The sequence below is a fragment of the Bombyx mori genome, chromosome 20 (genome assembly GCF_030269925.1).
Source record: "Bombyx mori chromosome 20, ASM3026992v2".
Lineage (NCBI taxonomy): Eukaryota > Metazoa > Arthropoda > Insecta > Lepidoptera > Bombycidae > Bombyx > Bombyx mori.
This window is the reverse complement of record NC_085126.1, coordinates 6322175-6349819: the sequence shown is the minus strand read 5'-3', so window position 1 is coordinate 6349819 and position 27645 is coordinate 6322175. Positions and strand designations below refer to the sequence as shown.

Genomic DNA, 27645 nt, shown 5'->3' with positions numbered 1-27645 from the left:
TTTATTATTTATACTGTCATATATTCATAAATCAAGTTTGGAATAGAGAAAAAGTTTTTCTAATTTCGGTGAGTTGTTACAGTGCCGACTCGACAACAAGTAGTGGGTTGATTTGTTATGTATCCAATTCGACGATCGGCGTGATCTATTGCGTTGATGCACCGTTTATAATTTGTTCTCAGATGGACGTCCGGGATATGTACCATAGCTATTAACTGGTATGTTTACATTATCATCCATCACTGTATTCTGATCAAACACAATGTCAGTCTCGTTAGGGTACTATGTAAGTATATCACTAAATTTTTTTACACGTGGTTTACGTGTTTGACCCAATATGCGTCTACTGTGGGGAGGGTTTGCATTATTTATACTTTTATTTAGATTGAAGTTTCCGTCAACTTTTACGATCTTTCCAGCGATCTCGTAGTTATTTTCTACATTAACGTAAGAAGTTTCATCTATTGCTTTCCGTTTATCCAACGTTTGTTGAGACGCAAGCGACGCCAAAAACATAAGTTTTTTAGATTGTTCGGCAACATGATTGAAGATTGGTTCTATCACTAGAGTCTTTACGTTAGATGTCATATTTATCATTTCATGTTTGTAAGTCTGATATTGTTCCTGCGCGAATACCGGTTCAACGATTTTACATTCACTGTCAGCCACGATGTTGTCTGTAACGTTAGGACTGTCACTCGCAGCGGAATAATTTCGCTCACTCAACAGTTCGACAGCTGACACCATTTTTGTTGTATTTTGTACAGAAGACCTACAGGGACAGATTTGTATTTCAACATTGGGAATACTTTTGTTTTTCTGAAGAATGAATTTTTTTGCGTTTGGCTTCAGTATCTGAGACGATGTACCAAAATTTACTTTGGAAGGATTATAAAAATGTTCATCCTCATCGATTTTCAGTAACATTTTGTTGAGGAGGTCGAGGGTAAGAAAACCATCATTCACAACTGAAAATTCTTTTCTTGGTTTCTTTTTGGACGAAATACCGGTTTCTTTTTCTTTACATGACAGGGTTGAATTGGGTTCTGGAGTTGTTATGCTTTCATTATTAGTTCGCACGGTAAGGGGAGGCACTTCAATTGTCAGCCAACTTTGATTTGAGCAAGGAACTTCTGTTATATCAGGTTGATTGATCTTCCTGTTTATCTCCATCGCATCACCGCAACTTTCTTGTGTTAAATTCGATGTGTAACATTTCGATAGCGACATTAAATGATCAGGATTGACTAAACGAATATTTGTAGAGCTCCGGGAAGCGATTGTTGAAGGAACTCGCGTCGCAGTGTCGCTAACGGCGCCGCGGTCTGGAACATTCGAGTTCAGTTGGTCGCAGTCCTTCAAGTACACTGTACCGTTGAACAGTTTGGATTCAATCGCCTTCATTACATCAACAGTGATCGGCCTGCAAGCATTGAGCAGTACCCTGTTACGCGGCGAACTTAAGAATGCATCCGTTAATCTTTTCAACTTCTTGTTAAAGTCCGGATTCTTGCAAAGCTGTGTAGGATCATACGAACGATTTCGGGGTTTATGAAATAAGTAACTAGACATCTTCACTTTCATACTATCGTCTGTTCTATTCTCATTTTTTTCAGCAGTTTTACTTTCCGCGAACAAGTCGTTGTTTGTTGTATTGTTAATATCAGAATTATTTCCAGTCATCACTTTACTGATTTCAGTCGGTCGTTTAGCAGCGATTTCGGAAACGTTCAGTTGTTTTGAGCTTTTGTTATTTATGTCATTACGATGCGACTCGGTTTTTGACATTTTCTCTTCGCCTTCCTTTAAGACAAATGGTTGCTTGGTAAATTCAGAAGTTTGTGTACTATTTGCATTTTCACAATTTGTATTCGGTAACCTGAATTCATTCTTTATCTGAATAGCGTAAGCTGCAATAGTAAATTATTATGAATTAAAAAAAAGGTTTGTCATTATTTTAAACACTGCCAATATTCGATGAGCTCTGAAAAATGTTTATTAATATTAATAAAAAAGAAAACACCCTTCAAATATTTTGTTTAGAATTGATCTTCCCGATATAACGTCTTGTCCTATTACATAAATAACTTTTTTTATTGCTTAAATGGGTGTGTGGACGAGCCCACAGCCCACCTGGTGTTATGTGGTTACTGGAGCCCATAGACATTTACAACGTAAATGCGACACCCACATTGAGATATAAGTTCTAAGGTCTCAGTATAGTTAAAACGGCTGCCCCACCCTTCAAGTCGAAACGCATTACTGCTTCACGGCAGAAATAGGCGGGGTGGTGGTACCTACCCGCGCGGACTCACATGAGGTCGGTCCTACCACCAGCAATTACGCAAATTATAATTTGGCGGGTTTGATTTTTATTACACGATGTTATTCCTTCACCGCGGAAGTCGATCGTGAAGATTTCTTAAGTACGTATTTTATTAGAAAACTTGGTACCCGCCTGCGAGATTCGAACACCGGTCCATCGCTAGATACGAATGCACCGGACGTCTTATCCTTTAGGCCACGACGACTTCATAGATAATAAAGTTAATCTACTTTGTATGATAAAAACAAAGAAGTGGAATAAATTACAAATGGTGTAAATATAAATATCACCTGTATTTACATGGTCCTTTTCAATAAACTGAATTTTATTATCAGCAAATTCTATTCCATTATCAAAGATATTCAAATGCGATGGGTCTTCTGTTTCACATTTCAACATTATATTTGTGTCTTCCAAGCCTCTGTCTTTTATTGCATTAGAAACATTGCTAGTTGCATCGTCTTGGTGAAATTCAATTTCATTTCCTCTCATTGATTCATCTTCAACTACTTTTGTAGCTGTTGGTTCTGTACTTACTTGAGAATCATGCAAATTTATAATTTTACTTAACATATCGACGTTGCCGTAGACACCAGCAATTTTCGGTACTATATCCATATTCAATTTGGCTTCTGTTTCATTTGAATTTTGGGTCGTGTCGCGAAGGTGATCAAGAATGGGAGAAATATTTCTATATTTTTCGGTCTTTACCACATCTTCACCAGAAACATTATTGCATGTTTCATTTTCGATCATTTTTCCTGTTTTGCCAGTGTGTAATGGTATTTCGGTATTTTGTAATGAGTCAATCAGATCTTCAAAATCTCTAGGTTCGGATTTTATTTCAATAATCATTCCATTGGTTTCAGTGTTCTCTTCGCTTCTTCTCCCGTGCTCCCTTGTTTCGTTGTCCAAATCTTGGTCCACATCTATCGTTTCTATGAAAGGTTCAACGACTTCTAAGTCTGGTTTAGATTCTGGAAGAAAAAATTAGAATGTTAGTTGGTATTTTGTAATTGATTGTTATTTGATTTTAAGAGTCTACAATTTCCCGTGCTTACTGGTCTTTGCCGTCTGGCTTATAGGTCGCGTGTTCGCGAGTCCGAAAACCATAATTTTTATAAATTTACGCAAAAAAATATGGTATATCAAAAAGTTTTAAATTTATTAAGTGTAGAACAGTGTAGCTTTTAATTATGTAGGTAAAAAAAGTGATATGATATTTTATACAAAATATAATAATATTATGTAGGTGATACGAAGTTCACCGAGTCATCTAGTTGAATATATAATGAAGTGTAAATAAACTTGCCAGTGTCTATCGGAGATTCCGCGTTGCTCATCCAATTATTCCTTTCCTGTGAATTAAAATTAAACTAATAAGATCTGTACATGTAGTATTATTTGTTACTAACACCGCTCATGTCTCAGCCAGCCAATACAGAGGTCGCTATGAGTTTAGTTATTAATAAATAAAATGTACCACTTTACCAGATTATTTAGATCTTTGTTATAAGTAGATGCAAAAATTGTGTAGACAGTGAATCCGAGTAAGCAATTTTAAAATTTAGGTTAACAGCAGTGACTGGGCGCGAAAGTCCAATTAAAAGCGAAGTTAAATAATAAATGTTAAATAAGTATACGACGCGGATGTCTTAGAGACTTACTATAACTTAAATAATATTGTTACGCCGGTAAAAGTAACGCCATCTGTCGTCGAATAGTAGTAATGAAGATCAAAAGAACTAGTAATATCGAGAACACTCGAGAAGTGTAATGCTTCTATAATAATTATTTTTTGCTTAGGTGGGTGGACGAGCTCACAGCCCACCTGGTGTTAAGTGGTTACTGGAGCCCATAGACATCTACAATGTAAATGCGCCACCCACCTTGAGATATAAGTTCTAAGGTCTCAGTATAGTTACAACGGCTGCCCCACCCTTCAAACCGAAACGCATTACTGCTTCACGGCAGAAATAGGCGGGGTGGTGGTACCTACCCGTGCGGACTCCCAAGAGGTCCTACCACCAGTGATTACGCAAATTATAATTTTGCGGGTTTGATTTTTATTACACGATGTTATTCCTTCACCGTGGAAGTCAATCGTGAACATTTGTTTACTACGGTATTTCATTAGAAAAATTGGTACCCGCCTGTGGGATTCGAACACCGGTGCATCGCTACATACGAATGCACAGAACTTCTTATCCTTTAGGCCACGACGACTTTCGGTTCCCTCTGTATTTTGTACCGTATGTTCCATGGGGAGTGCTCTGAGGAATTGTTCGAGTTGATACCAGCATCTCGTTTTTACCATCGCACCGCCCGCCGCCGGAGTAGAGTTCATCCATACTACCTGGAGCCACTGCGGTCATCCACAGTGCGTTTCCAGAGATCTTTTTTGCCACGTACCATCCGGCTATGGAATGAGCTCCCCTCCACGGTGTTTCCCGAGCGCTATGACATGTCCTTCTTCAAACGAGGCTTGTGGAGAGTATTAAGCGGTAGGCAGCGGCTTGGCTCTGCCCCTGGCATTGCTGAAGTCCATGGGCGACGGTAACCACTCACCATCAGGTGGGCCGTATGCCCGTCTGCCTAAAAAGACAAAAAAAAAAAAAAAAAGAAAACTATTAAACAGCGGAAATGAATACCGAACCGACCCGTCCCATCTGGAATGTTCTCGATAATTGTAGAGTTGTCGTATCGACAGTAGAAGCGTTGCAAAGATGACACGAAGCAGTTAGTAATCGGTTTTACTCGAAACGGAACAGCGAACGGATCATCTATGTGTTTAGTTCGAGTTTTTTAACGTTCTCGATAGCGTAAGAGTTAACTCAAAATTTTATGGAGCTGGAACGGCTCTAACGGCGCCGCGTGTCTGGTTGAAGTGTTGACCGCGGGGACCCCCCTACTCTGACCGGGTTTTGACCCCGGACGGAGATCGGACGTCGGGTGTAAGAGTGCAGGGGAGTCGTTTAGTAAGTAGGGCCCTAAAATTCCTTGGGCCCGCGGTCTTCTCCCAACACCTTGTAGATCGTTAAGTCCCACATAGTCCCCGCGCGTCCCCTAGGCGCGGGGACTTCGTAGGAGGATCAACCCCGGCCCGAAAAAATAGGCAGCGAAGCGGAAGAAGTGAAGTGCGAATTGTAGTGTCCCTAAGGCGTTTTAATTATTAAAAGTCTATTTAACACTTAAAACGCCTAAAATTATTTGTACTTCGGTGGAAGTTTTATTTATCCCGAACCCCAGCGCGTAACAATATTATGTTTAGTTAGCGTATAAATTAAAGTTAACAGACACAGTTAACAACAGATATGTACTAAGATTTCGGACTTACGAGGTCTTCAGACATTACTACAAGTCTGTTCTCGATCAGTTCCCGCCATTCCGGAAACGCACTCGTTATTATTGACGGGTATCTGGAATAGAACATTCCAGTGATTGCCCGAGGACCACATTATTGCAGTCGTTCCTTAACATAGACAATGCCGGGGACATAGCCAATCCTTGTGGACTCGTTTGAAAATCAACGCATTTGAGGTGAGTTAGCTTCAGAGGTCCATGTATTGGGGCAATAATGAGCACTAGATTCAGTTGCAGGTGTTAGGGATCAACTCTTCTAATAGTGGGATACTAAAGATAAACGGTTCCTTCGAAAACTTATGGAAATTACGGTACAACACATGACATAAACAACATCTCTGTCCACACCTACTGTCCGCGCGCGAGCTCCGAGGATTTTTAAGGAATGTTGACGTAATGAGCTAGTGTTGTAATTAGTCGATATTGCGCTATCGATACTAACACCTCTTAAGCCTCCGTGCGAGTGTAAATTATAAAATAGTTTTATGAGGCTATTATGTACTTGAAATAAATAAAAACAATTGATCACGTATGAATTTCATTTAATGAACTGATTTTAATTGAACAAAATGAATGCGAAATCTTATTAATTACTCTCGCAATCAGTTTAATCAGTAGTTGAAGAATTTGATGTACTTTCCTCTTGATGTCACTCTCCTCACACACTTCAATAATAAATGATTTGACAACCTTTTCCTCTAATGCTAAGACATGTTTATTATGCTAGTGCTCGCCATTCCCTTTTCATCAAATTAAATAGATATTTGTGCAAACAAAAATACTTATAAGTGTAAGACTATGTATATTAGAAATCACACGTAATTAACACTGCTATCGCAAAATTAAAAACAACGAGTCGGTAAGCGTACTCTCACGTTAATGTCAACACTAGTACTGGGAGAGTGCGGGGTATGAAGCGACGGTCGGGCGCGGTGCACGCCCGCCCGCTTCCTCAGCCCCCGAATCCTCGGAGCTCGCGCGCGGAGTATAGGTGTGAGCTACTAATATCTTCAAACGTTATGTGTGATAAGGATCTTTTTTTATTTTATTTTTATTGCTTAGACGGTTGGACGAGCTCACAGCCCACCTGATGTTAAGTGGTTACCGGAGCCCATAGACATCTACAACGTAAATGCGCCACCCACCTTGAGATATAAGTTGTAAGGTCTCAGTATAGTTACAACGGCTGCCCCACCCTTCAAACCGAAACGCATTACTGCTTCACGGCAGAAATAGGCAGGGCGGTGGTACCCACCCGCGCGGACTCACAAGAGGTCCTACCACCAGTAATAAATCGTCAACATATTTCCCTATACATTTAAGAAACACAATAAATAACAATGGCAACATTCCCGCTATCTATTGGCGGGAACGCGAGACTTGAAGTTATGTTAATCACTACATAGTCGTTTTCTCTGTCCCTATATCCCTATGTATGCTTAAATCTTTAAAACTACGCAACGGATTTGGATGTGGTTTTTTTTTTATAGATAGAGTGATTGAAGAGGAAGATTTATATGTATAACTAGCTGATCCGGCAGACTTCGTAGTGCCTCAATCGATAAATAAAAGACAAAAGGAATCCGTCCGATGGTTGGTACATCAAAGGAAAAACAAAATTGTTATTTTTATTTAATTCCGAGCATTTTCATTCATTTATTTACCTTTTAAACCTTCTCTGGACCTCCACAAATAATTCAAGAGCAAAATTAGCCAAATCGGTCGAGCCGTTCTCGAGTTTTAACGAGACTAACGAACAGCAATTCATTTTTATATATAGAGAAGAAGAAGATAACATCCATTAAATAGTGGAGAAATACTGTTATTTTTGAGGTTTCTAATGTGATGTCGTAAATAAACAATAATAAAATTTCATGTTTCCGAAGCGAAGCGAGAGCGGGTCGCTAGTTGTTAATTAATTATTAATTAATTAATTAATAATAAATATAAAGAGGAAAGATTTGTTTGTTTGTTTGTTTCGAATAGGCTCCGAAACTACTGGACCGATTTGAAAAATTCTTTTTGCATTAGAAGCCGACATTGTCCCTGATGAACATAGGCTACTTTTTTTTTGTTTTTTTTTTGTTTCATGTGTGTTTTAATGTTTCCGAAGCGAAGCGAGGGCGGGTCGCTAGTTGTTAATATAATGTTTCTTTTATTCCTTTAGATTACTTTCTTGCTTGCGTATTACTGTCTATTACGCATTTAACTTTAAAATAATACTCACTCAACTCTCATACTCAATATCTTTCAAACCCCCAATCGTTGATGAAGACAAATTCTCCCCTAAATGTTTTAATTTCGAAATGAGCTTTGAAGATGTTTACATACTTCTGGGCCACAGCTCTCTGTAATTTGGTTGGTCTTGGTATAGACTCGGCCGACGAAGGAGAGTTCACGCGGGAGGCGTACCAGTACTCATATAGCGATTCCCTGGTCACCTCCTTCAGCTGATACCAACGCTTCTGCAGTAGCATCGGTGAGCACTGATGACCCCTGTAAAGGAACGATTCATTTAAGGCAATACAATTATACGGTTACAGCGAGCAGGTATGTAAAATGTCAGAAACTGTTATATTTTGGGCACTTTAAGGCATGGTAATATTCGCTAAAAATTCTGCAAGACTCAGTTCCTCAGCTCTGTCTCAGATCACCTGGTCTTTTTTATTTATTGCTTATATGGGTGGACTAGCTCACAGCCCACCTGGTGTTAAGTGGTTACTGAAGCCCATAGACAACTACAACGTGAATGGGCCACCCATCTTGAGATGTAAGTTTTAAGATCTCAAGTATAGTTACAACGGCTGCCCCGCCCTTCAAACCGAAACGCATTACTGCTTCACGGCAGAAATAGGCAGGGTGGTGGTACCTACCCGCGCGGACTCACAAGAGGTCCTACCACCAGTAAACCAGTGGTCTACTCCTATACGAGTGTTGCGACTCACGGTTCAAGGTGAGTGCAGGCATTGCGGTAGACAGCGGCTTGGCTCTGCCCCTGGCATTGCTGAAGTCCATGGGCGACGGTCACCACTCACCATCAGGTGGGCCGTATGCTCGTCTGTCTACAAGGTCAATAAAAAAAAAAATTAACATTCCATCCACGTACTCTGGTTATTTCTTAACGCCACGTGTTTCATGGGCTCGTTCCTTCATCTATGCAATTGAAAATAATTACCTCGAGTTGTAGAGGGCGGTGGCCGCAGTCCAGGCGCCGGCCCGACTGTCTCCGGACCTGTCCTCTATGTCAAACTTCGTCACCAGCTCGAAGAGATCAATCAACGGCTGAAGATCCTGAGTTTGAGATCTCATACCATCCTGAAAGTTAGATATCACGACGTTCTATTGCTTGAATGGGAATGTGTCGTCGAAGCCCATAGACATCACAGCATCAATACCGCTACCCACTTAGAGACACGAGATCGTAGTCTCTATTATATTATTTAACGACTGACCCATCATTCAACTCTGAACGCATGCTTGTGCTTTGAGACACAAATCGGCAGATTTTATTATTATTATTATTGCCCTTGTAGGCAGACGAGCGTACGGCCCACCTGATGATGAGTGGTTACCGTCGCCCATGGACTTCAGCAATGCCAGGGGCAGAGTCAAGCCGCTGCCTACCGCTGATGTTTGGAATGGTGTTGTTACCAACCCGTGCTGGCTCACATTCAGTAAAGGCGGGTAGGTTAGATTTTTGCGCCGAAATACTAATTCAAATTTAAATTCAAAATCATTTATTTCAACTTGGATGTCATCAAAAACACACTTGTTGAATGTCAAAATGTAAAAGAAAATGTTAACTCTACCAAACTCTACTCAAAGAATGTTACTGCAAATTCTCTTATTTCAATACCTAAGGTACACTTTTACAACACGTATTTCTTCAAAGTACCAATAGTACGAATTTAATGGCAAGTAATGGCGCGTTAGTTATTTAAATAAATAAAAAAATGATATTCAAATGTTTTCGATTCAAAACGTTCTTTTTTATAATAATTAATTTTCTACATAAACTCTTAAATCATGACCTAGAATACTATTTACATATTTAACAAATTGAGAAATTACGCAGATGGCATCGAAAATATAACCAATGATCCTCACACTAGGCATAGTCTGTATCGTGAGTAGCAAAATACGATTTACTATGTATATAATCGACCTCAAAACGACATCATTATTATTAATAATTATTACACTCGAAAACATGCGTTACAACTACGATCAACAATAGTAATTACTATTGTTGATCGAAGCGTTACAAGATTTGATATATAATAAAAAAAATTGAATATGGAATTGTATTTATTTTATTTATTTATTTATACTTATTGTACACAAAAAGAAAATACAATAAAAAACAGATTTAAAGAATGTCTAAATACTTTGTACAAAGGCGAGCTTAACTTCATGAGTTTTCTTCCAGCAAACCATTAGTAGAGAGAAATACGATGTATAAGAGGGGAATAGTGTACTATATAAAAGGAATTAAAGCATGATTTTTAAACTAAGGTTTAAAAAAAAAAGAAAAAATCTAATATAAAATGAAAAATACATATAAATAAACATACATAAAACATTAACATTAATTGTAATTATAATTGTAATAGTAATGTAATTTGTTTTTATGATATTCGGCCAACTTACTCTTTCTATAAGGTCTATTTTCTCGTGGACGAGAGCAAAGTCGAATAATAGCCAATCCGCCTGCGACATTCGATCGTTAGCCGGCAAGTTTTCGTTCTTATCTTCTGCCGCGTAAAGCTTCTTCAGTTTGTTCAGTACTACAGTTTTCATGTGGTCCCTGTTAACAAATTGCTAAGAACGTTAGATGTCCGTGGGTGTACCAACCAGATCTACAGTAGGCGTGCGAGTTCATGTCCATCCTGAGGAATGCGGTAGTGCTGTGACCTAGTTAATTATGGTAATGTCGATAATAACTACCGATTTAGACAACAGAGAGAAAAATATTTTTTAAATTCCAATTCAATCACTATCAAATGAAAAGACAACCGACAGATCAGAGTCGAAATCAGTATGTATCTTTTTTCAGTAGGTTTTTTTCTATCTGAACTTGTTGGAAGCGGAGTAGTCATGGTTAAATACACAATAGCGTTAGCGTAAAATTTCGATATCGATAAGCACGCGTGACAACCGTCAAGGACAACACTCAGCGTCAGACAAATGCGGGGAGGCGGGCGAAGGTGGGGGCGAGCTGTCCCCTGCGCGTCGCCTCTGGCCCCGATGGACATCAACTCGTGCGCATACAGTAGACAGGATTCTCTTGCGCAAATACTTTTACGGATCCGGATCTAAATCAATAAGTCAATAAAAGAACAACAAGGCTCGGCAATCTGTTACAGTGTTGTAAGCGAGGTTTTTATTTAAATATATATATTTTTGGTGGTAATTCAAGTACTGTGTGCTTAGTGTAAACAGCGCCCCTATCGGCAAACGTAGGCAAACGTTCCAACTCCATACAAATTCGAGTTAACTTTTACGCTATCGAGAACGTTAACAAACTCGCACTAAGAAAACCGTTTCGTGCCTTGTTCTAATACCGGTCACTCACATTCGCACGAATACGCAAACCCGCAAGTGTAGGACGACATTTGCAAATGATTATGCAAAGTTTTCGCTGCATTCGTGGTTTTCCAAGCTGCGTCGGTTTTTTAACAGACATCAAAGCGCGCGAACCGCGATCCTTCGCGTAGTCTCCCACACATTCGTGTGACCAGTTGCGCCCAGGATTGCGAAGGCAACGGACGTTTCGCTATTTTCATAGATCGTGACGTCTACTGTGTAGCGTATCTTCATCAAAAAGAAATCCCATAAAAACAGCATGGCTGTTAATGATGTCTGGGAAAGAATTCAAAACTCTTTTTCTCTTCAATGTTCTATTGACGAATTAAAAAGGAGGAGAAAATCGTGAGACATTCGTAAACAAGTGTAGGAGGAAGCGCAAACGGGTTCGCAAATTGAGTACCGAACCCATTTGCACAGCCGCTAAGTTTGCGAATGAATGTTTCACGGCCCTTCACATGAGTGGCCGGCATAATGATATCTACCGCGACAGTCGACTGGTACAGCTTTATCACAAGTACACAATCCGCAATCACTTACCACAGCAATTTGTTGCTTTCGAGGTGCGTCTTCATATTCGCCCAGATTTCGCTATCCGGTTTCATTCCGTGTATCAATTCTGAAGCCAACGACCGAATCATTCGACATTTGCAGCTGTCCAATATAGTATTATTCTGGATATCTAATTGAAAATTTATCATTTTAATAACATACTAATGTGGGAAACGGAACGTTTAGAGTGAAAGGGATGAATGTATGAGGAAGAAAGGGACGGAGAACAAAAGAAAATGGCGATCGGGCAATAAGTGTGTGAACATTTTACGTGTGTGATATTAAATTTAGTTACTTTTCAAAAAAACTGTTATTTACTTTGAGCTAACCCCACACTTATTTTTAAATTTACCGTTAAAATTGAAAGATTTCAAATCAAGATCATACAATACGAAAACAATAATAATGCGAAATTACAAATGTCGTTCACACCGCACAAAAAGCGATCTCTTCCAATAAACTATTGATCTATAGTAAAAACGCAGTGAGAAAAGTCTAAGGTGGACTGCTATGCAAGGTGCAATTAACATTAGGTTCAATTATATTTCTTGTAAATTAATGAAATTGTAAGCTAGTAGTTAGTACCTATATCTATAATATAAATATAGGTATGTATCTACTATATAAATACACACAATACATAAATTAATATTATACAAAATACAAATTTTGCAAAATAATTGATTAAATAAACTATGGAATATATAAATATCATGGTTATGTTACAGATCATAATTAATACTTATTATATAGTTTTGTATTTAAAGGTATAATTGAGTCGTCTATTATCAAAGGTGGCAATCTGTGCATTTGGACAAAAACATGTTATTGATATGTCAATACAGATTTATTTGTTATTATTGTTATTTATTTATCTAAGATGTCGTTCAGAAGAGTTTTGTGACTGCCAATGGAATACAAAGTCAATAATTCGTTTTTCTGATTTACCATAATTGTCCAAAAGTCACATTGCCGGCTTTGATAATAGTCGACTCAATTATTGGATGCTTATAAAATTCAGTGTATACACAAGCGAAAAGATACATCTATTCCATTCTATTTCCTATTATATTTCTAATGCCTAACGTATTAATTTAAACTATTGGTAATATCTGGATCCCATACAAAGATGTAATTGGCAGTTCCACGAATATGTTTTATGAACATATTCTGTAAATGACAATGTTAAATACACTGTACGCTTTCTTGACAAAAAAATGCCGCCGCGGCGTAAGGCGTCCGATAAACTCGTATAGTGATGCAAACTCAGAAGTCGTCGTGGCCTAAAAGATAAGACGTCCAGTGCATTCGTTTTGAACGATGCAACGGTGTTCGAATCCCGTAGGCGGGTACCAGTTTTTGTAATTAAATACATACCTAACAAATGTTCACGATTGACTTCCACGGTGAAGGAATAACATCGTGTAATAAAAATCAAACTCGCATAATTATAATTAGCGTAATTAGTAGTATATTAGTAAATGGTGGGACAGTCGTTGTAACTATGAGACCTTAGAAGTTTAGAACTCATATCTCCAGGTGGTTGGCGACATTCACGTTGTAGATGTATATGGGCTCCGGTAACCACTTATCACCAGATGGGCTATGAGCTCGTCCACACATATGAAATAAATAAAAATTGCCGGTGTTGAAATCCCGCCGGCAATAATCAAATTATTCCTATTAAAAAGTACCTAATGCCCTCACGATCGATGAATCTATGATGAAGAATTAACATAGAAAAAAACTCTCAACATTTATAAATTGTTATATTATTATAATTTTTGGCGTATTATAAGTTCAGAAAACCTTGGATAATCACCGACCTGCTTTTTTCTACCGCGACACAGAAGTGCGTCCCACTTTTAAGATTGATTCGGACGATATACAAGGAAATGTTGACTTTGACCTCATTTTTATACAAATCAGACTGTGGCCTTATCTTCCTGCGCCACATGACATCATATTTGGTCACTTGGGCAAGTTTGTGTGGCAATTAACATTATAATACTTGGTATTACAGCGGCGTGGTCAAGGAAAAGTGGCAGTGTAGTTTCTGGTAGGAATGAGATGTCTTTTAAGGGATAAAAGGTAGCTATATAACTCTCCTAGCTTCAAAATCATGTTAATTCGACGTGAAACAAAGAATAAATAAACAAACCGATTTTTAATATTTAAATAAGTTTAAGTAATAAGAGTCTGGATGATATTTATTTTTTAAATGCCGTTGCCTATTAATGTTCTGTTACGTTATTTCCAATGTTTATTGAAAGAATAGTTCTCTGGAGAGGTCACCCCGCGTTCCGCCATGTTCATGTCGGCTTTTTTTTTCCTTCCTAGCTGAGAGCCTTGATAGGCTATTTCAGCGTAACCTTAATTAGTAGGTGAGCTCACGGGGCTCAAACCTGATGACGTTGCTAACACGAACCCTAGCAAGAGCCGTGCTTCGCAGAATCTACCACCGGATCGGAAACGCGACCCACTGAGAAGATCAGGCGAGAAACTCAATGGGCTGTGTCTGAGGGTTAATTTATTCGTCGAGCCCTTCGTCGCAAGCGACGGGTTCGGCGAGAACGATGACCGGTGCTTGAGGTACATAAAAGCACTGTTAGTGGATCGGGAGGATCCGAAATGACGTGTTTGGGGCAACGTCGACTGCTTTCCATTCTGTCCGCAGGATCGGGAATGTAGTTACTGGCGGCGACGATGAGAGGGTTCTCGTGTCGTGCCGCTTTATCGAAGTGGCACATCGACGCCGACTGAAGATACTTACTGATGGACTCTAAGTCCAGGTCTCATGTCGGTGTTTTTTTAGAATAACAAATTCTTACGCCATTGCGCCGTTTATCAAAGACCAGCCAGTTAAAGCTCCTAAAAAGGTTACAGACCGTAGTTTGTGTTCAATTAATTTTCTAAAATATCATTATCAATCTTTCCATGCACTCTTAGTGAAAATGTTTTACATTACATAAATTTACTCTTAAGGAAGAAAAATTCCGATTGTAAAGAGTCAGTACCTTATATGTATAAAGGATAAAGCGCATGGTATATTCACATGAAGTTTTATTTATTTATTTTTATAGCTTAGATGGTTAATCAAAGCAATAAAAAATCAAAGGCCTGGAGAAACACAGTTTTAGAAAGTAAAGTGAAAATAAATGTATTAAAGTATGTAAGAAAGTGTTGCATAGCTTGTTATTTCCATGCAGTAACTCATTTCAGTGCACCATATTTAAATAACTAAATATTTAAAACATTACCCATTAAGAAACTCAAGAGTGAGAAATGCATCCGTTTTATGAGTGAGAAATGCATCCGTTTTATGAGTGAGAAATGCATCCGTTTTATGAGTGCCAGAAACTGACACATTAGACGAGAAAAGTACAGCCAGAAAGCCAAATATCTTGAACAAAGACTTTGATTCTAACGAAGAAATAAATATAAAAAATACAATAAGTACTAATGTAATAAGTACTGATCAAGACCCCTAAGCTCTGAATCTGTACTGAATTACCACCTCAGGTAAAACAAAAATTCTACAGAGTAATGGGACTGTTTAATGATACACAGCAAACTTTATAGAAGTCAGGTAAATGAAGTGTTCATTCTAGAACATAATGGTTGTATGAAAAAAAAATAGTCTCTTGAAATGCATAGAGCAGTTGCAGGTAGTAGTTGAAGTGTTAATTTATCAGTGTGATAGTAATATGGAAATATTGGGATAAAAATTTCCAAAAATCCCTCAATATACTTCCCATGAAAAATCTGTATACTACACAGAGTTTCAAAGTATCTGCCTTAACAAATAGGCTTCAGCATGCGAGCAATGTAGTAAAATGTATTTCTTAAATAGTCTTAAGCTTAGAAAAACATATTGATAGTAGATGTGCTAGATGGTGATAGAAGATATAAAACAATTACAATGACACAAAGCAAAGTCGTTACTACCAGCCATGCTAATCAGAAGTGACAAAGGAAAGCCAGCCTCTGAGGAGTCACATCAGATGGATCCACACCTCTCATCAACAACTAAACTAAAAGTTTATTGAATTAAATGTATTTAAAATACTTATCGAAATAATTGCAAAAAATTCTAAACATTTTAGTCGATGTATCATTGAATTAAATTTGATTTGATTAAGCTTTGATTTACAATAATGAAACACAAAAATCAATCTAAAGTTTCTACAATATTAACTGTGGAACAGCCCAGTTCAATCTTGGAACTCAGATGCCTTTTATTTACTTTGCTTGTTTCGTTGAATTATAGTTTGGGATTTTTATTAATAGCTAATCAACATACTTAAAGATGCAGTTAGCAGACCCCTGACTTTAATTTTTTTTAAAGTACATACGTTTTGTTAATGTTTCAGAATAAATAAGTTCGAGTTTCTATTCAAATAAATACTTACGAACAATTGATTGTTCTTTACTACTCTGCAATTTACTTTCTTCTAGAGCTTCTTGTATTACTGTCAATATTTGGTTTGTGACAGCAGTGATATGAGATGAATATTTTGATGGCTTAGTTTTTACTCTATCAGTTTGACAATGAAATTTCGAAGGAAGACATCCAGGTTTCAGAGTAATTTTTTTTACATAGCCCATTACATGATATCGCATGTAGTTTTCCATGTCGTTTGGCAGCTAAAATACAAATAATTCAGGCACTTGTAATAATAACCTACAAATATCGTACGTAAATATTTATTATTTAGGTCTTGCCGATATATATTTTCATGAACTCAATTGACTACAGCATCAGTGGTCGTAATACTCAAAATTAACAGAGGTCATTCATATGATGAATTCAACACTTACATCGAAGTGATCTTCACAAAAGTAGACAGGTGAAGTCACAGACATATTTTGGTGGTTTCGCCTTGCTAGGTCTAACCATTTTCTTCTTATATCTGCTTTACGCGGTACATCAATGAATAATTTATTTGGAGAAGATTTAGAAGTATTCCTACATTGGGGTACTACACACCAACGATATTTTTTTCGTTGCATTACGATTAATTTACTTTAGTAACTTTATTTACATAATAACTTTCACCGTTTAATATCATTGAATACAGAAATGCTACCCACGAATGACGTCAACACTAACATGTTCCTGCGTCACATTAGATGGGGTTGCCAGAATATTATTTAATATTCGTACACAGCTTAGCACTGAGACAGGCTATCGAGGACAGCAGTGAAGCAGTGCCGTAATGCATGTTAATAATAATACTACTTCAAATTAATGGATATAGCAAATTTTATAGCACTAACAAACTTCACACTGTTGATGTATGTTATGCTACAAAAATAACAATCTTCAACATTTGGTTTTTAACTATTCTAAGAGAATTTATGTCTTGTTTTTTTGACGGAAATGCCTAGAACGAAATTCTGTGATGGTGCTAATTTAGTGTTTCTTCTGGTTCAAACTGGTAGCAATGGTAGTTTATTAGAAGTTTAGCATGTATATCAATGCACAATATGGCAGCTGGATGTGGCTTCTAGGGTTCTTCCAAAAAGCCCAATTCTTAGTAAACTTCTATGATTTTACTAGAACATTAATTCATTTGATCATGTTTCTCATTCCACTCCATTACATTTAATTTCATCCCAAATAATAACAAGTCCAAACAAAGGGATATTTCATTATGCTCCATTTTTCATACAGCAAAGAATATAAATATGTATGTAAAACTGACCAAATAGTAAGTTTTTACTGGTGGTAGGACCTCTTGTGAGTCCGCACGGGTAGGTACCACCGCCTTGCCTATTTCTGCCGTGAAGCAGTTATGCGTTTCGGTTTGAAGGGTGGGGCAGCCGTTGTAACTATACCTAAGACTTTAGAACTTATATCTCAAGGTGGGTGGCGCATTTACGTTGTGGATGTCTATGGGCTCCAGTAACCACTTAACACCAGGTGAGCTGTGAGCTCGTCCACCCATCTAAGCAATAAAAAATAAGAGTAAAAAGGAAATGTATGCATGTAAATTTGCAGATATTTATAAACTTGACGCGGGCAGCAATGACATCTCAAGTTTTTTTTTTTGGTCAGGAGGAAATCTCCGGACTTCCGCCCTCCACTGGGGATGGTGGGCGGTCCATCTCAGAGTCGAACTTACTAAAACCTCCTGTCGCTCAACAACCAGCATCCAAACCTCGCATGAGACAGAACTCATGAAAAGGCAAAGGGGGAAAGTGAAGCGTTTAGTGCGGAGCACATTTCTCCCATCACCCTTCCCCTCAGGACGCCGACGGACCAGCGATCGTCGGCGCCACGACCACCAGCCCTCTCGGTCGGCAGGCTGTCCGAAGCCCGCCTAGATGGCGCCGGTTAAAGTGAGTTATCCTACGGAATACCCCACTGGGCCAGAACAAGCGTGGGTCGAGAATAGCTGGCCTTCCATGCTCTTGCGTAAAACGCGTGGAGATCAGCTTGCACGTCGTCTTCTTAGGCCCCCCTCGCCGGTCCCCAGACCGACATGTGAGGGGGACCCGAAACAGTGGGCCAGGGCTTGGGCGAGATCCGCCTCCCTGGCCCCCGCGCGACGGCGGATCTCAAGAAGCTTAAGGTGTTGTGTAAATAATAATCTCACCCTGGCTTGGTAATGATTTCTGGTACCTTCTTAAAAAGACGAATTTGGCTTGTATCTACAGACATCGATTTGTTTTCAGATTGGATCTCTACTTCAAGTTATTTTGGTTCAGGTAAGCTTTAATAATTTTCTTAAGTACGTTTTAGGCCTTTTCTTAAAGCATAATGTAAACATTTTTAAATATAGAAATTGTATCCGATGAGGATTAAAAATAATTTATTTATGTTTTTGTTTAATTAAAAATAATTGTTCATTGTATTAATAATAAAAGATTTTGTTAGCCTATCTGTATGTTTTTTTTATTTTATTTTAGTCCATAGTTCAAATCCCGGAACTTTTCCCGTTACTTCCCCATTATGGATAAAATGGCAGGTCCATATTATAATATCTTGACGCAAGTATACAAAATCAATCTACCTACTCCGACCACTAGTCATGACAGGGTGTATGCAAGTTTTGTTGATTGTCACCTTATTACGAAAGGACAATTTACTTCGCTTGCAAATCATCGGATAGAGGCGTCCTAGTATGAAAGCGGTACGGGTCCTTCAATTTGGGCTTTAAAAATGTATTAGTAATTTTATATATGTAATAGTTTTGCTCGGGGTGTCGCTCGTATTATAGCGTATATAACTAGTCAGGTCATAAGTATTGTCACACAGTAAAAACTTTTCTTTTAGAATGCTGGCCACAAAAAAGTTTATTAAATTCGAATTTCGAACTGTTCATGAAAATAAAAATGTATAACTTTTAGAATTTTACTCATTTTTAAATATGGAGTGGACGCTTAAAGAAGACCGTGTTGCAGTTATTGCGTTGCATCGTTGCGGTTACGCGTCAATTCAAATTTTTAACATACTGAAAATTTTGAATATAACCAAAAGATTCGTTTATCGTACCACCAAACGATACAATGAAGACTCTAGTGTAGATGACAGGTCAAGAAGTGGTCGCCCTCGGTCTGTTAAGACTCCAGCAGTGATAAAAGCTGTGAAGGTGCGAATTCAAAGAAATCCCAAACGTAAGCAGAAACTGTTGGCCCTTCAGATAGGGTTAAGCAGAACCACGATGAAAAGGGTTTTAAATGAAGACTTAGGGTTTCGGGCATATCGAAGAAAAACAGGACATCGTTTGAATGCTCGTCTAATGGACCTGAGACTGAAGAGATGCCGCGCTTTGTTGAAGCGGTACGCGGGAAAAAAATATCGGGAAATTCTTTTTTCGGATGAAAAATTTTTTACCGTACAAGAGAGCTACAACAAACAAAATGATAAGGTGTACGCACACAGTAGTGAAGAAGCGAGCAACCGTATTCCGCGTGTCCAACGAGGTCATTTTCCATCCTCGCTCATGGTATGGTTGGGAGTTTCTTATTGGGGCTTAACAGAGGTACATTTTTGTGAGAAAGGTGTAAAAACGAATGCAGTTGTGTATCAAAATACAGTCCTGACGAACCTTGTGGAACCTCTTTCTCATACCATGTTCAATAACAGGCACTGGGTATTCCAACAAGATTCGGCGCCAGAGAATTCCATAGAGCGAAGAGCACACAAGACTGGCCGGCGGCGCGTGAAATCGACTTCATCCGGCACGAAGACTGGCCCTCCTCCAGTCCAGATTTGAATCCGTTAAATTATAAGATATGGCAACACTTGGAGGAAAAGGCGTGCTCAAAGCCTCATCCCAATTTGGAGTCACTCAAGACATCCTTGATTAAGGCAGCCGCCGATATTGACATGGACCTCGTTCGTGCTGCGATAGACGACTGGCCGCGCAGATTGAAGGCCTGTATTCAAAATCACGGAGGTCATTTTGAATAAACTTTAGTGTCATAAGAATCTATGTTTTGTTAAGTTCATTTTGGTATATGAATGGTTACATAATGAATAAACTTGTTTCAATTATTTTACATTAAACATGTGACAGAATTTATGACCTGACTAGGTATATATCCCGTTTTCTTTTGTAGAACAAGTATGTTGTTTAGTTTTTACTACTAATTTGGCTTTCCCGGGTGGTGACCGATATGGAAGAAATACACGAATTTATATTATTAACTCTATTAACTAACTTATTATTGACTCATGCCGATCACTATAACCGGCGTTAGCTGAAATTAGTAATAATATTTACCAAAGATTCCCCACCTATCAACAGATTTGAAGCAATTATCATCAGAAGCGTTAAGTAGGATTCATGTCTTGTTATGGCAATTCATTTCTAATAGGCATAATAATTTGAAGTGATCTATTTCACAAATAATGCCACACATTTTAGATATATATTAAATTTTATAGATAATTTTTTTAACTATAACCAACACGTTGATAACGAAGGAATAATTCATGAGAACCGGCTGAAAAACAGCGCCTATACACGATGGGTGATGTGCGCACTGCAGCATGATTCTTCCTGTCAAACACTTTGCAGCGAGGCCTGACGTAGCAAATGGGTTAGAAACTGCCATATTTAGTATTGAAATTTAAATGCTCATTAAAAGTTTTTTTTTAAATAGAAATATTAACTTTCGATTCTTATTAGAAACATTAACACCAAAATGGTATTAAAATTTTAACCCAATTTAAAAAATAAAGAAGAGGGGTTAAACATCTATACAAAACACCACATACATGTTGGAGTTTGAATTACTTTGAATGTTTTTGTAATGGCAGGCAGCACTTGTCACATGTGAAGTGACAGTTTTCGAATATCGGAATGTTTCTTTAAATGTTTTACGTTGACTTGTCTGACTGACTTGACTATAACAGTTGATCGTCTTCTGTAATAACAACTGACTTCTCATCTAGACACGGACAGTGAAACATCCTAGCGTTATCCAAATATAAAATATTGTAAATAGTGCAGTGTTTGTAATATATATTATTATTAACCGTGAAGTCAGTGTTTTAAAATAATCCCTAACCTCCAGAGCTCAGTCCCCTCAATTATAGCCGTCTAAGATTACATTTATCTTGTTATTATAAATGACTTCAATTAATAAAAGTAATGGATATACAAAAATGTTCGGGTACTTACTATCATAACTTTTATTATTATATCCAATTAAGGTACTCTCTTGTACATTATTTATTACATATTTTTGTAAGCCATCTGAAAAAAAAAAAAAAAAATCTTTTATTGCTTAGATGAGTGGACGAGCTCACAGCCCACCTGGTGTTAAGTGGTTACTGGAGCCCATAGACATCTACAACGTAAATGCGCCCATGCCACCATGAGATATAAGTTCTAAGGTCTCGAGTTTAGTTACAACGGCTGCCTCACCCTTCAAACCGAAACGCATCACTGCTTCACGGCAGAAATAAGCGGGGTGGTGGTACCTACCCACGCGGACTCACAAGAGGTCCTACCACCAGTAATTACGCAAATTATAATTTTGCGGGTTTGATTTTTATTACACGATGTTATTCCTTCATCGTGGAAGTTAATCGTGAACACTCGTTAAGTACGTATTTCATTAGGAAAATTGGTACCCGCCTGCGGGATTCGAACACCGGTGCATCGCTACATACGAATGCACCGGACGTCTTATCCGTTAGGCCACGACGACTTCAATCTCGATATGTCGATATATCGATATTTTTTAATAAAAATATCCATATCGATATTGATATTTCAAAAAATATCGATATGATATAATTTATTGCATTTCGGACATCCCTAATATTAATATTATGATGCATGAAGATGATATGATCAGTATTAACGACGAAATTAATTGATTACCAAATGTTCAAATACTTACGATGATCATATTCATGATTTTGTACAGTGGACGCATTATTATGTAGCACATTTAATGTTCGGCGGCGTGCACGAAATTCCCGTACACGTTCCGTTGAACTTTTTGCGACTTTACGAGCATCTGCGACATTCCGAAATTTTGCTATTTTTTTCATATTTTTCTCCTTTTGCCTCTGCCGATATTCACGGCACTTTTCGGCATTCGTTTTCGGCATACTTCCAGAGTTTTGTTGAAACGGTCCAAATGCTTATAAAACGGTTTCAGGTGAAAAATACACCACTGCTATTTTACTTTTTTCCTTTCCTGCTTTCTAATCTTTATTCTCTCGAAAATCCTATGTATGCACATAATATATCTTCTTACTTTTGTTTTTATTTCGTTTAATGCAGTTTTCAATCACATCGGTGAAATGTTTTCATTTCAATAAATTTAAATAAACCTTTTCGTCAATCGACGACTAAATGGCAGTCTTTGGTGAAAAACAAAGTAAAAAACTTTGAGAAGAAACGCTGCTTTGAAATAGATGCGCGACGCAATGAACTGAAACACGCCCGCCTTCTGCTATCGCTTGTAACTATTGTAATAGAGTGCTCACCTGCCCGCAATGTGCACTAACGTTTAAGAATAAGATCGGCTATGTTAGCCACACACGAGCACACCGTGACAATTAGAAACGGAATTGAAGTGGTCGCCGTGGCCGAAATCGGCTAAGAAGAGAGTAGTAGTATGTATAAAAGGCTTATTACACTGGGCTAAATTTAGTCGACTGAATTCAGTGAAGTGTAATATAGCATTCAGTAAGCTGGCATACTAAATTCAGTAGCAAGGATGGTTTCTGACTGACTAAATCATTTAGAAGCCTAATTAGAAACACATTTAGGAAGGTGTAATTGCATTTAGTTACTTAATGATTTCAGTCGTCCCATAGGTCTCCCTGCGTAAGGACGATTTAGTTTGTTTTTTACTTCCGAATAAAAAGTATTTATTTCAGTCACCTTTATTTAATGTGCCAGACATTTATAAATAGCCCGACATGTTTCAGGGATATTTTTTGTCAGCAGGGGTTGGGATATTAGAGAACTAAATTTTAGATCTCGATACGAATTTCCTGTTGCAAGAAATCTTAATGTTACAACCAATCTTTATACTATCGTAGGATTAGATATGTAATAGATATATATACCTATAATAGACTATCGTAGGACTGTATCCTGCTTTTGAACGGTGTCACAAGGTTTAATATTAGGTCAAACGATCTCGAATCCATTCGTAAATAATTTCTGAAGTCTGCTGATTCTAAATCACTCATAATGTTCATATATGCTAACTTTCCGCGCAGCAATAAATATTAATCTTCTTTTTATTTTTATTTTTATTTCAATTGAGCCGACAGCGAGGGTTACGCTAAGACCAATTTTTTGTTGTCTAGACAATACAGGGGCCATCCTCTTACACACACGACACGTCCAACTTCGTCGCGTTTAAACTAACAATTGATTCAGTAACTGAATTAAGAACAGTGAATCAGAAGCTTCTAACTTGCTTCTGAATTCAGTCGACTAAATTTAGCTAAGTGTAATAAGTCTTTTAATATTGCCGCAACAGCACTCTTTGTTAAAAACGTTCCAGATAATTTTGTTATTGTAGTATTCTTTTCAAACATAAAATTTCAATAGTTATTTTACACTCAGGATATTCGCTTCGACACATTCCATAATTAGCCAAATTTCTTCGTTTCGTATTTGCTCTAGGAACCTCTGACATAATTTAACTGAATGTTTGAGGTCATTGTCATATTGGAAAACAACATATTGGCCAATTAAATTAATTAGGAATCGCATTTTACTGTAGCATTTTCAGATAACCTTCTTTATTCAGTTTGCCGTAAACTTTTATCTAATGTTCAGACTTATTGTTACCAAAGCATCCCTAAAGTATTAAGCTACCACCCAGATTCCTAATAGTAAGCACAGTAGCATACATGTCTGTAATATCCAAAAATCTGAAATTTGGACTCATCCGTATAAAGGACTTTTCCAGTCTTCTGCCATCCAATTTTTGTGCCTATTAGCCCATTCCAGTATATTTTACGTGGCCCGCACCAACTTGAAGCCTCTTCAGGTTATTCAATCCCGATTCTGCAGGATAGCCGTCGGAGCACCATGGTTCCTGAGGAACGTAGACCTCAACGATGACCTGGAGCTCGACTCTGTCAGTATCTACAATCAGCATCATTGAGCCACTTCGCGAAGGCGGCACGACATGAGAACCCTCTTGTCGTGGCCGCTGGAAACTACATATCCGATCCTGTAGACCGAATGGTAAACAGTCGACGTCACCCAAAGCACGTCATTACGGATCCTCCCAATCCACTAACGGTGCTTTTAGGCACCAGAAGCACCGGTCACCGTCCTCGTCGAACCCGTCGCTCCCGACGAAGGGCTCGAGGAGCGAATGAAGCCATAGACACAGCCCACTGAGTTTCTCGCCGGATCTTCTCAGTGGGTCGCGTTTCCGATCCGGTAGTAGATTCTGCGAAGCACTGCTCTTGCTAGGGTCAGTGTTAGCAACACTCCGGTTTGAGCCCCGTGAGCTCACCTACACACGTTGGAGCGAAGCTGAAATAGCCTCTCAAGACTATCAGCATAGGTAGGTAAAAAAAAGTCTATTTTTCTTATGAATACTAGTTCGTCTCGGTTTTTTAAACAAAACTGGCTTTTCTCGTGTTTCATTTAATTTAGCGGCAATTTGGGGCGCAGTCGGAAGTCGATTGGGTTTCGATAATGTTTTAACAAAGCATCTTGCTGCTATGTCGTAGATTTGGGACGTCCAGATCTCTTCTGGTCTTAATTTACTCCAGTACTTCGTTTTCGTGCAAGAGTATTTATGTACACCTTTACATGAAACACCAACCATTTTTGCAATTTGGCATATAGAATATCCTTCCTTGGCTAAACTTTGCTTTATGGTCCGTCGATTTGGAAGTTCACAGTTTTTTTGTAGATCATGATGATATACTCATAAATAGAAAGCTTTTGCAAAGTTGCGGACACTCACGGTTTACGAGATATAATTTTTTAAAGTTTCGATAAATATTGGAAAAATCGTCAAGGTAAACGTCACAGCTGACGTTTCATGTTCCATTCACGGTAAACGTGTATTTTATGTCATGTTTTTACCTATATATATTTTTTATTTTAATAAATTCACATAATAAATTTGTTGGAATTAATGTGCACAGTAATTGTTGCTGTAATAAGCAATTATATTGACTTTTTTACACAGAAAGTAACAACCTTTTTATTACACTGTGGAACGGAACGTAAAATGGCGCTTTTTTTTTTATAGCGTCTTTTTATCTGTCTGTAATAAAATATCTTGTTCAATAAGATTAAATAATAATATAAAATTGTAAAATTGCTCGTGTTTTTTGGTAATACAATTGGATAAATATTCGAAAAATATCGAAAACCAAATCAGAGCACCCCACTTTCCACCTGGTCTTGTCTGCCCTACCCCTAGTGTTTAGAACAAACCGGAGGCGCGGAGGGAGAGCAGTCCTCACCCGCTGTGATGGAGCACGGAAACAGTGCGAGGCGGAGCGGCTGAGGCTGGTCGTAGGCGACCATCAAGCCGAAGCTGCGGAGCGGAACACGAGTGACCGTGCTTCGGCACGCAAGGGCGGAAAGGCTGCTCTTCCCGCAGCGCCGGAAATAAGACGAATTCAAACTTAAGCTCCCTTCGAGTTTGATTAAATAATGCAATTTTAATTAAAAAAAAATTACCAGGGGGATCTGCAGCTTGGTGATGGTGCAGTGGTAAGCCCTTACAACCCTCCCTCCTCGACTCAAAAATAATGGACCATAATTGAAATTTTAACGCTTTTTTTTTATTGCTAGATGAGTGGACGAGCCCACCTGGTGTTAAGTGGTTACTGGAGCCCATAGACATTTACGACGTAAATGCGCCACCCACCTTGAGATATAACTTCTAAGGTCTCAGTATAGTTACAACGGCTGCCCCACCCTTCAAACCGAAACGCATTACTGCTTCACGGCAGAAATAGGCAGGGTGGTGATACCCAACCGCGCGGACTCACAAGTGGTCCTACCACCAGTAATTACGCAAATTATAATTTTGCGGGTTTCATTTTTATTACACGACGTTATTCCTTCACAGTGGAAGTCAATCGTGAACATTTGCTGAATACGTATTTCGTTAGAAAAATTGATACCCGCCTGAGATTCAAACACCGACGCATCGCTCAACACGAATGCATCGGACGTCTTATCCGTTAGGCCACGACAACTTTTAAACGACTATGTTGACTAAATAGTGCTATTTTAACTTCAAAACATTAACCGTGGAGATCTTTATAACCATGGAGCTCCGCGGAGTGGGTATAGTGCAGGGGGTTAGCCCTTACTCCCCCCTCCCTCCTTTATTTTGACTAAATAGTGCTATTTTAACCTCAAAACATTAACCGTGAATATCTTCATAACCATGGGGTTCCGCGGGGTGGGAATGATGCAGGGGGTAAACCCAACCCAAAAATCGACAGACCATAGAGGAAAGTTTAACCAAATGATAAACAATATTATATGTTGATGGTGAACTATAATGGTGTTTATAACTTATCATTTGGTATAGATAATAATGACAGTTTAGACAATATTGATAATAATGAAGATGGTAGTTGCTTCTTCAGTAATAGAAAGTAAATGAAAACTAAAAAATCTAAGTCTAGTAACTAAACATTCATTGATGACAAGTCATTGATGTGGTAGAGTAGTATGATGTGATAGAGTTAACATTTTCTTTTACATTTTGACATTCAACAAGTGTGTTTTTGATGACATCCAAGTTGAAATAAATGATTTTGAATTTGAATTTGAATAACATTCAGTTTACTTTCCACGCTCAAATAAATTGATAATGCAATCAAGGATTTCATAATATTGTAATTGTTGCAATCATACAAAGCTATTCTTAGCTACACAAAAAGTAAATTGCGGAAATTGTAAGTTAGGTAGTTTGTTAAATAAGTTGACGATATTCCTACCAATAAAATAGCAATTATGAATTAGTTAAAAGTTTGCAGATACAGAAGAATCCTTCACTCACAATCAAAAATGCCATGAGAACCAGAGGTCTGGTTCATTACAGTCATATATAATACGCCTATTATTTAAGAGTTACAATCATAACTTTGTAAAGAAACCCAGCACTAAACATCAAAGACGTCAATTTCTCACTGATTTAATTTTCACTATGTTTTCACTACATTCGATTCTGACGTTGGATTGCTCGAAACTACATGTTACATTCATAATATACTTATTTCGTAAATATTGCAATTTTATCATGTAAGTAGGTGCATGAAATCGAAATTTTATTAAAAATTGACTTTGTTATTTAATTTTGTTGATCTGACATTTTTTTAAATTTGATTT

The 27645-nt window shown here is 38.0% G+C and overlaps 1 protein-coding gene and 1 long non-coding RNA gene across 10 annotated transcripts; one reads left to right on the top strand and one right to left on the bottom strand.

Annotated features, from left to right (window-relative positions):
* On the bottom strand, positions 1 to 27645 carry LOC110384711 (uncharacterized). Of its 8 annotated transcripts, none has more exons than XM_062674353.1 (11): positions 27317 to 27645; positions 22193 to 22899; positions 21466 to 21540; positions 11816 to 11957; positions 10340 to 10496; positions 8865 to 9004; positions 8021 to 8185; positions 5664 to 5745; positions 3639 to 3684; positions 2617 to 3303; positions 1 to 1910 (listed from the first exon to the last, which is right to left on the bottom strand). In XM_062674353.1, the coding sequence occupies exons 2-11, from the start codon at positions 22404 to 22406 to the stop codon at positions 283 to 285; spliced, it is 3336 nt and encodes a 1111-aa protein (XP_062530337.1). In that variant the 5' UTR covers positions 22407 to 22899; positions 27317 to 27645; the 3' UTR covers positions 1 to 282. The 8 variants fall into 8 exon arrangements, with proteins under 8 accessions (XP_062530337.1, XP_062530338.1, XP_062530335.1 ...); XM_062674354.1 differs by having other exon boundaries at positions 22193 to 22732; XM_062674351.1 differs by having other exon boundaries at positions 22193 to 22661.
* On the top strand, positions 13787 to 18714 carry LOC105841505 (uncharacterized). 2 transcript variants are annotated; one of them, XR_001139603.4, is made up of 3 exons: positions 13787 to 13918; positions 17889 to 18172; positions 18509 to 18714. It is a non-coding gene; the product is annotated as an uncharacterized LOC105841505 (long non-coding RNA). The 2 variants fall into 2 exon arrangements; XR_009975803.1 differs by having other exon boundaries at positions 17889 to 18714.

Bases quoted from the DNA above. Each gene is read 5' to 3' on its own strand.
- LOC110384711 (XM_062674349.1), bottom strand. From the start codon at position 16,840: ATGCAACGAAAAAAATATCGTTGGTGTGTAGTACCCCAATGTAGGAAT. The intron at 16,475-16,648 runs GTAAGTGTTGAA...TTTGTATTTTAG, and splicing joins TTTGTGAAGATCACTTCGAT to CTGCCAAACGACATGGAAAA. The intron at 3,685-5,663 runs GTAAGTCCGAAA...TTTAATTCACAG, and splicing joins TAGTAATGTCTGAAGACCTC to GAAAGGAATAATTGGATGAG.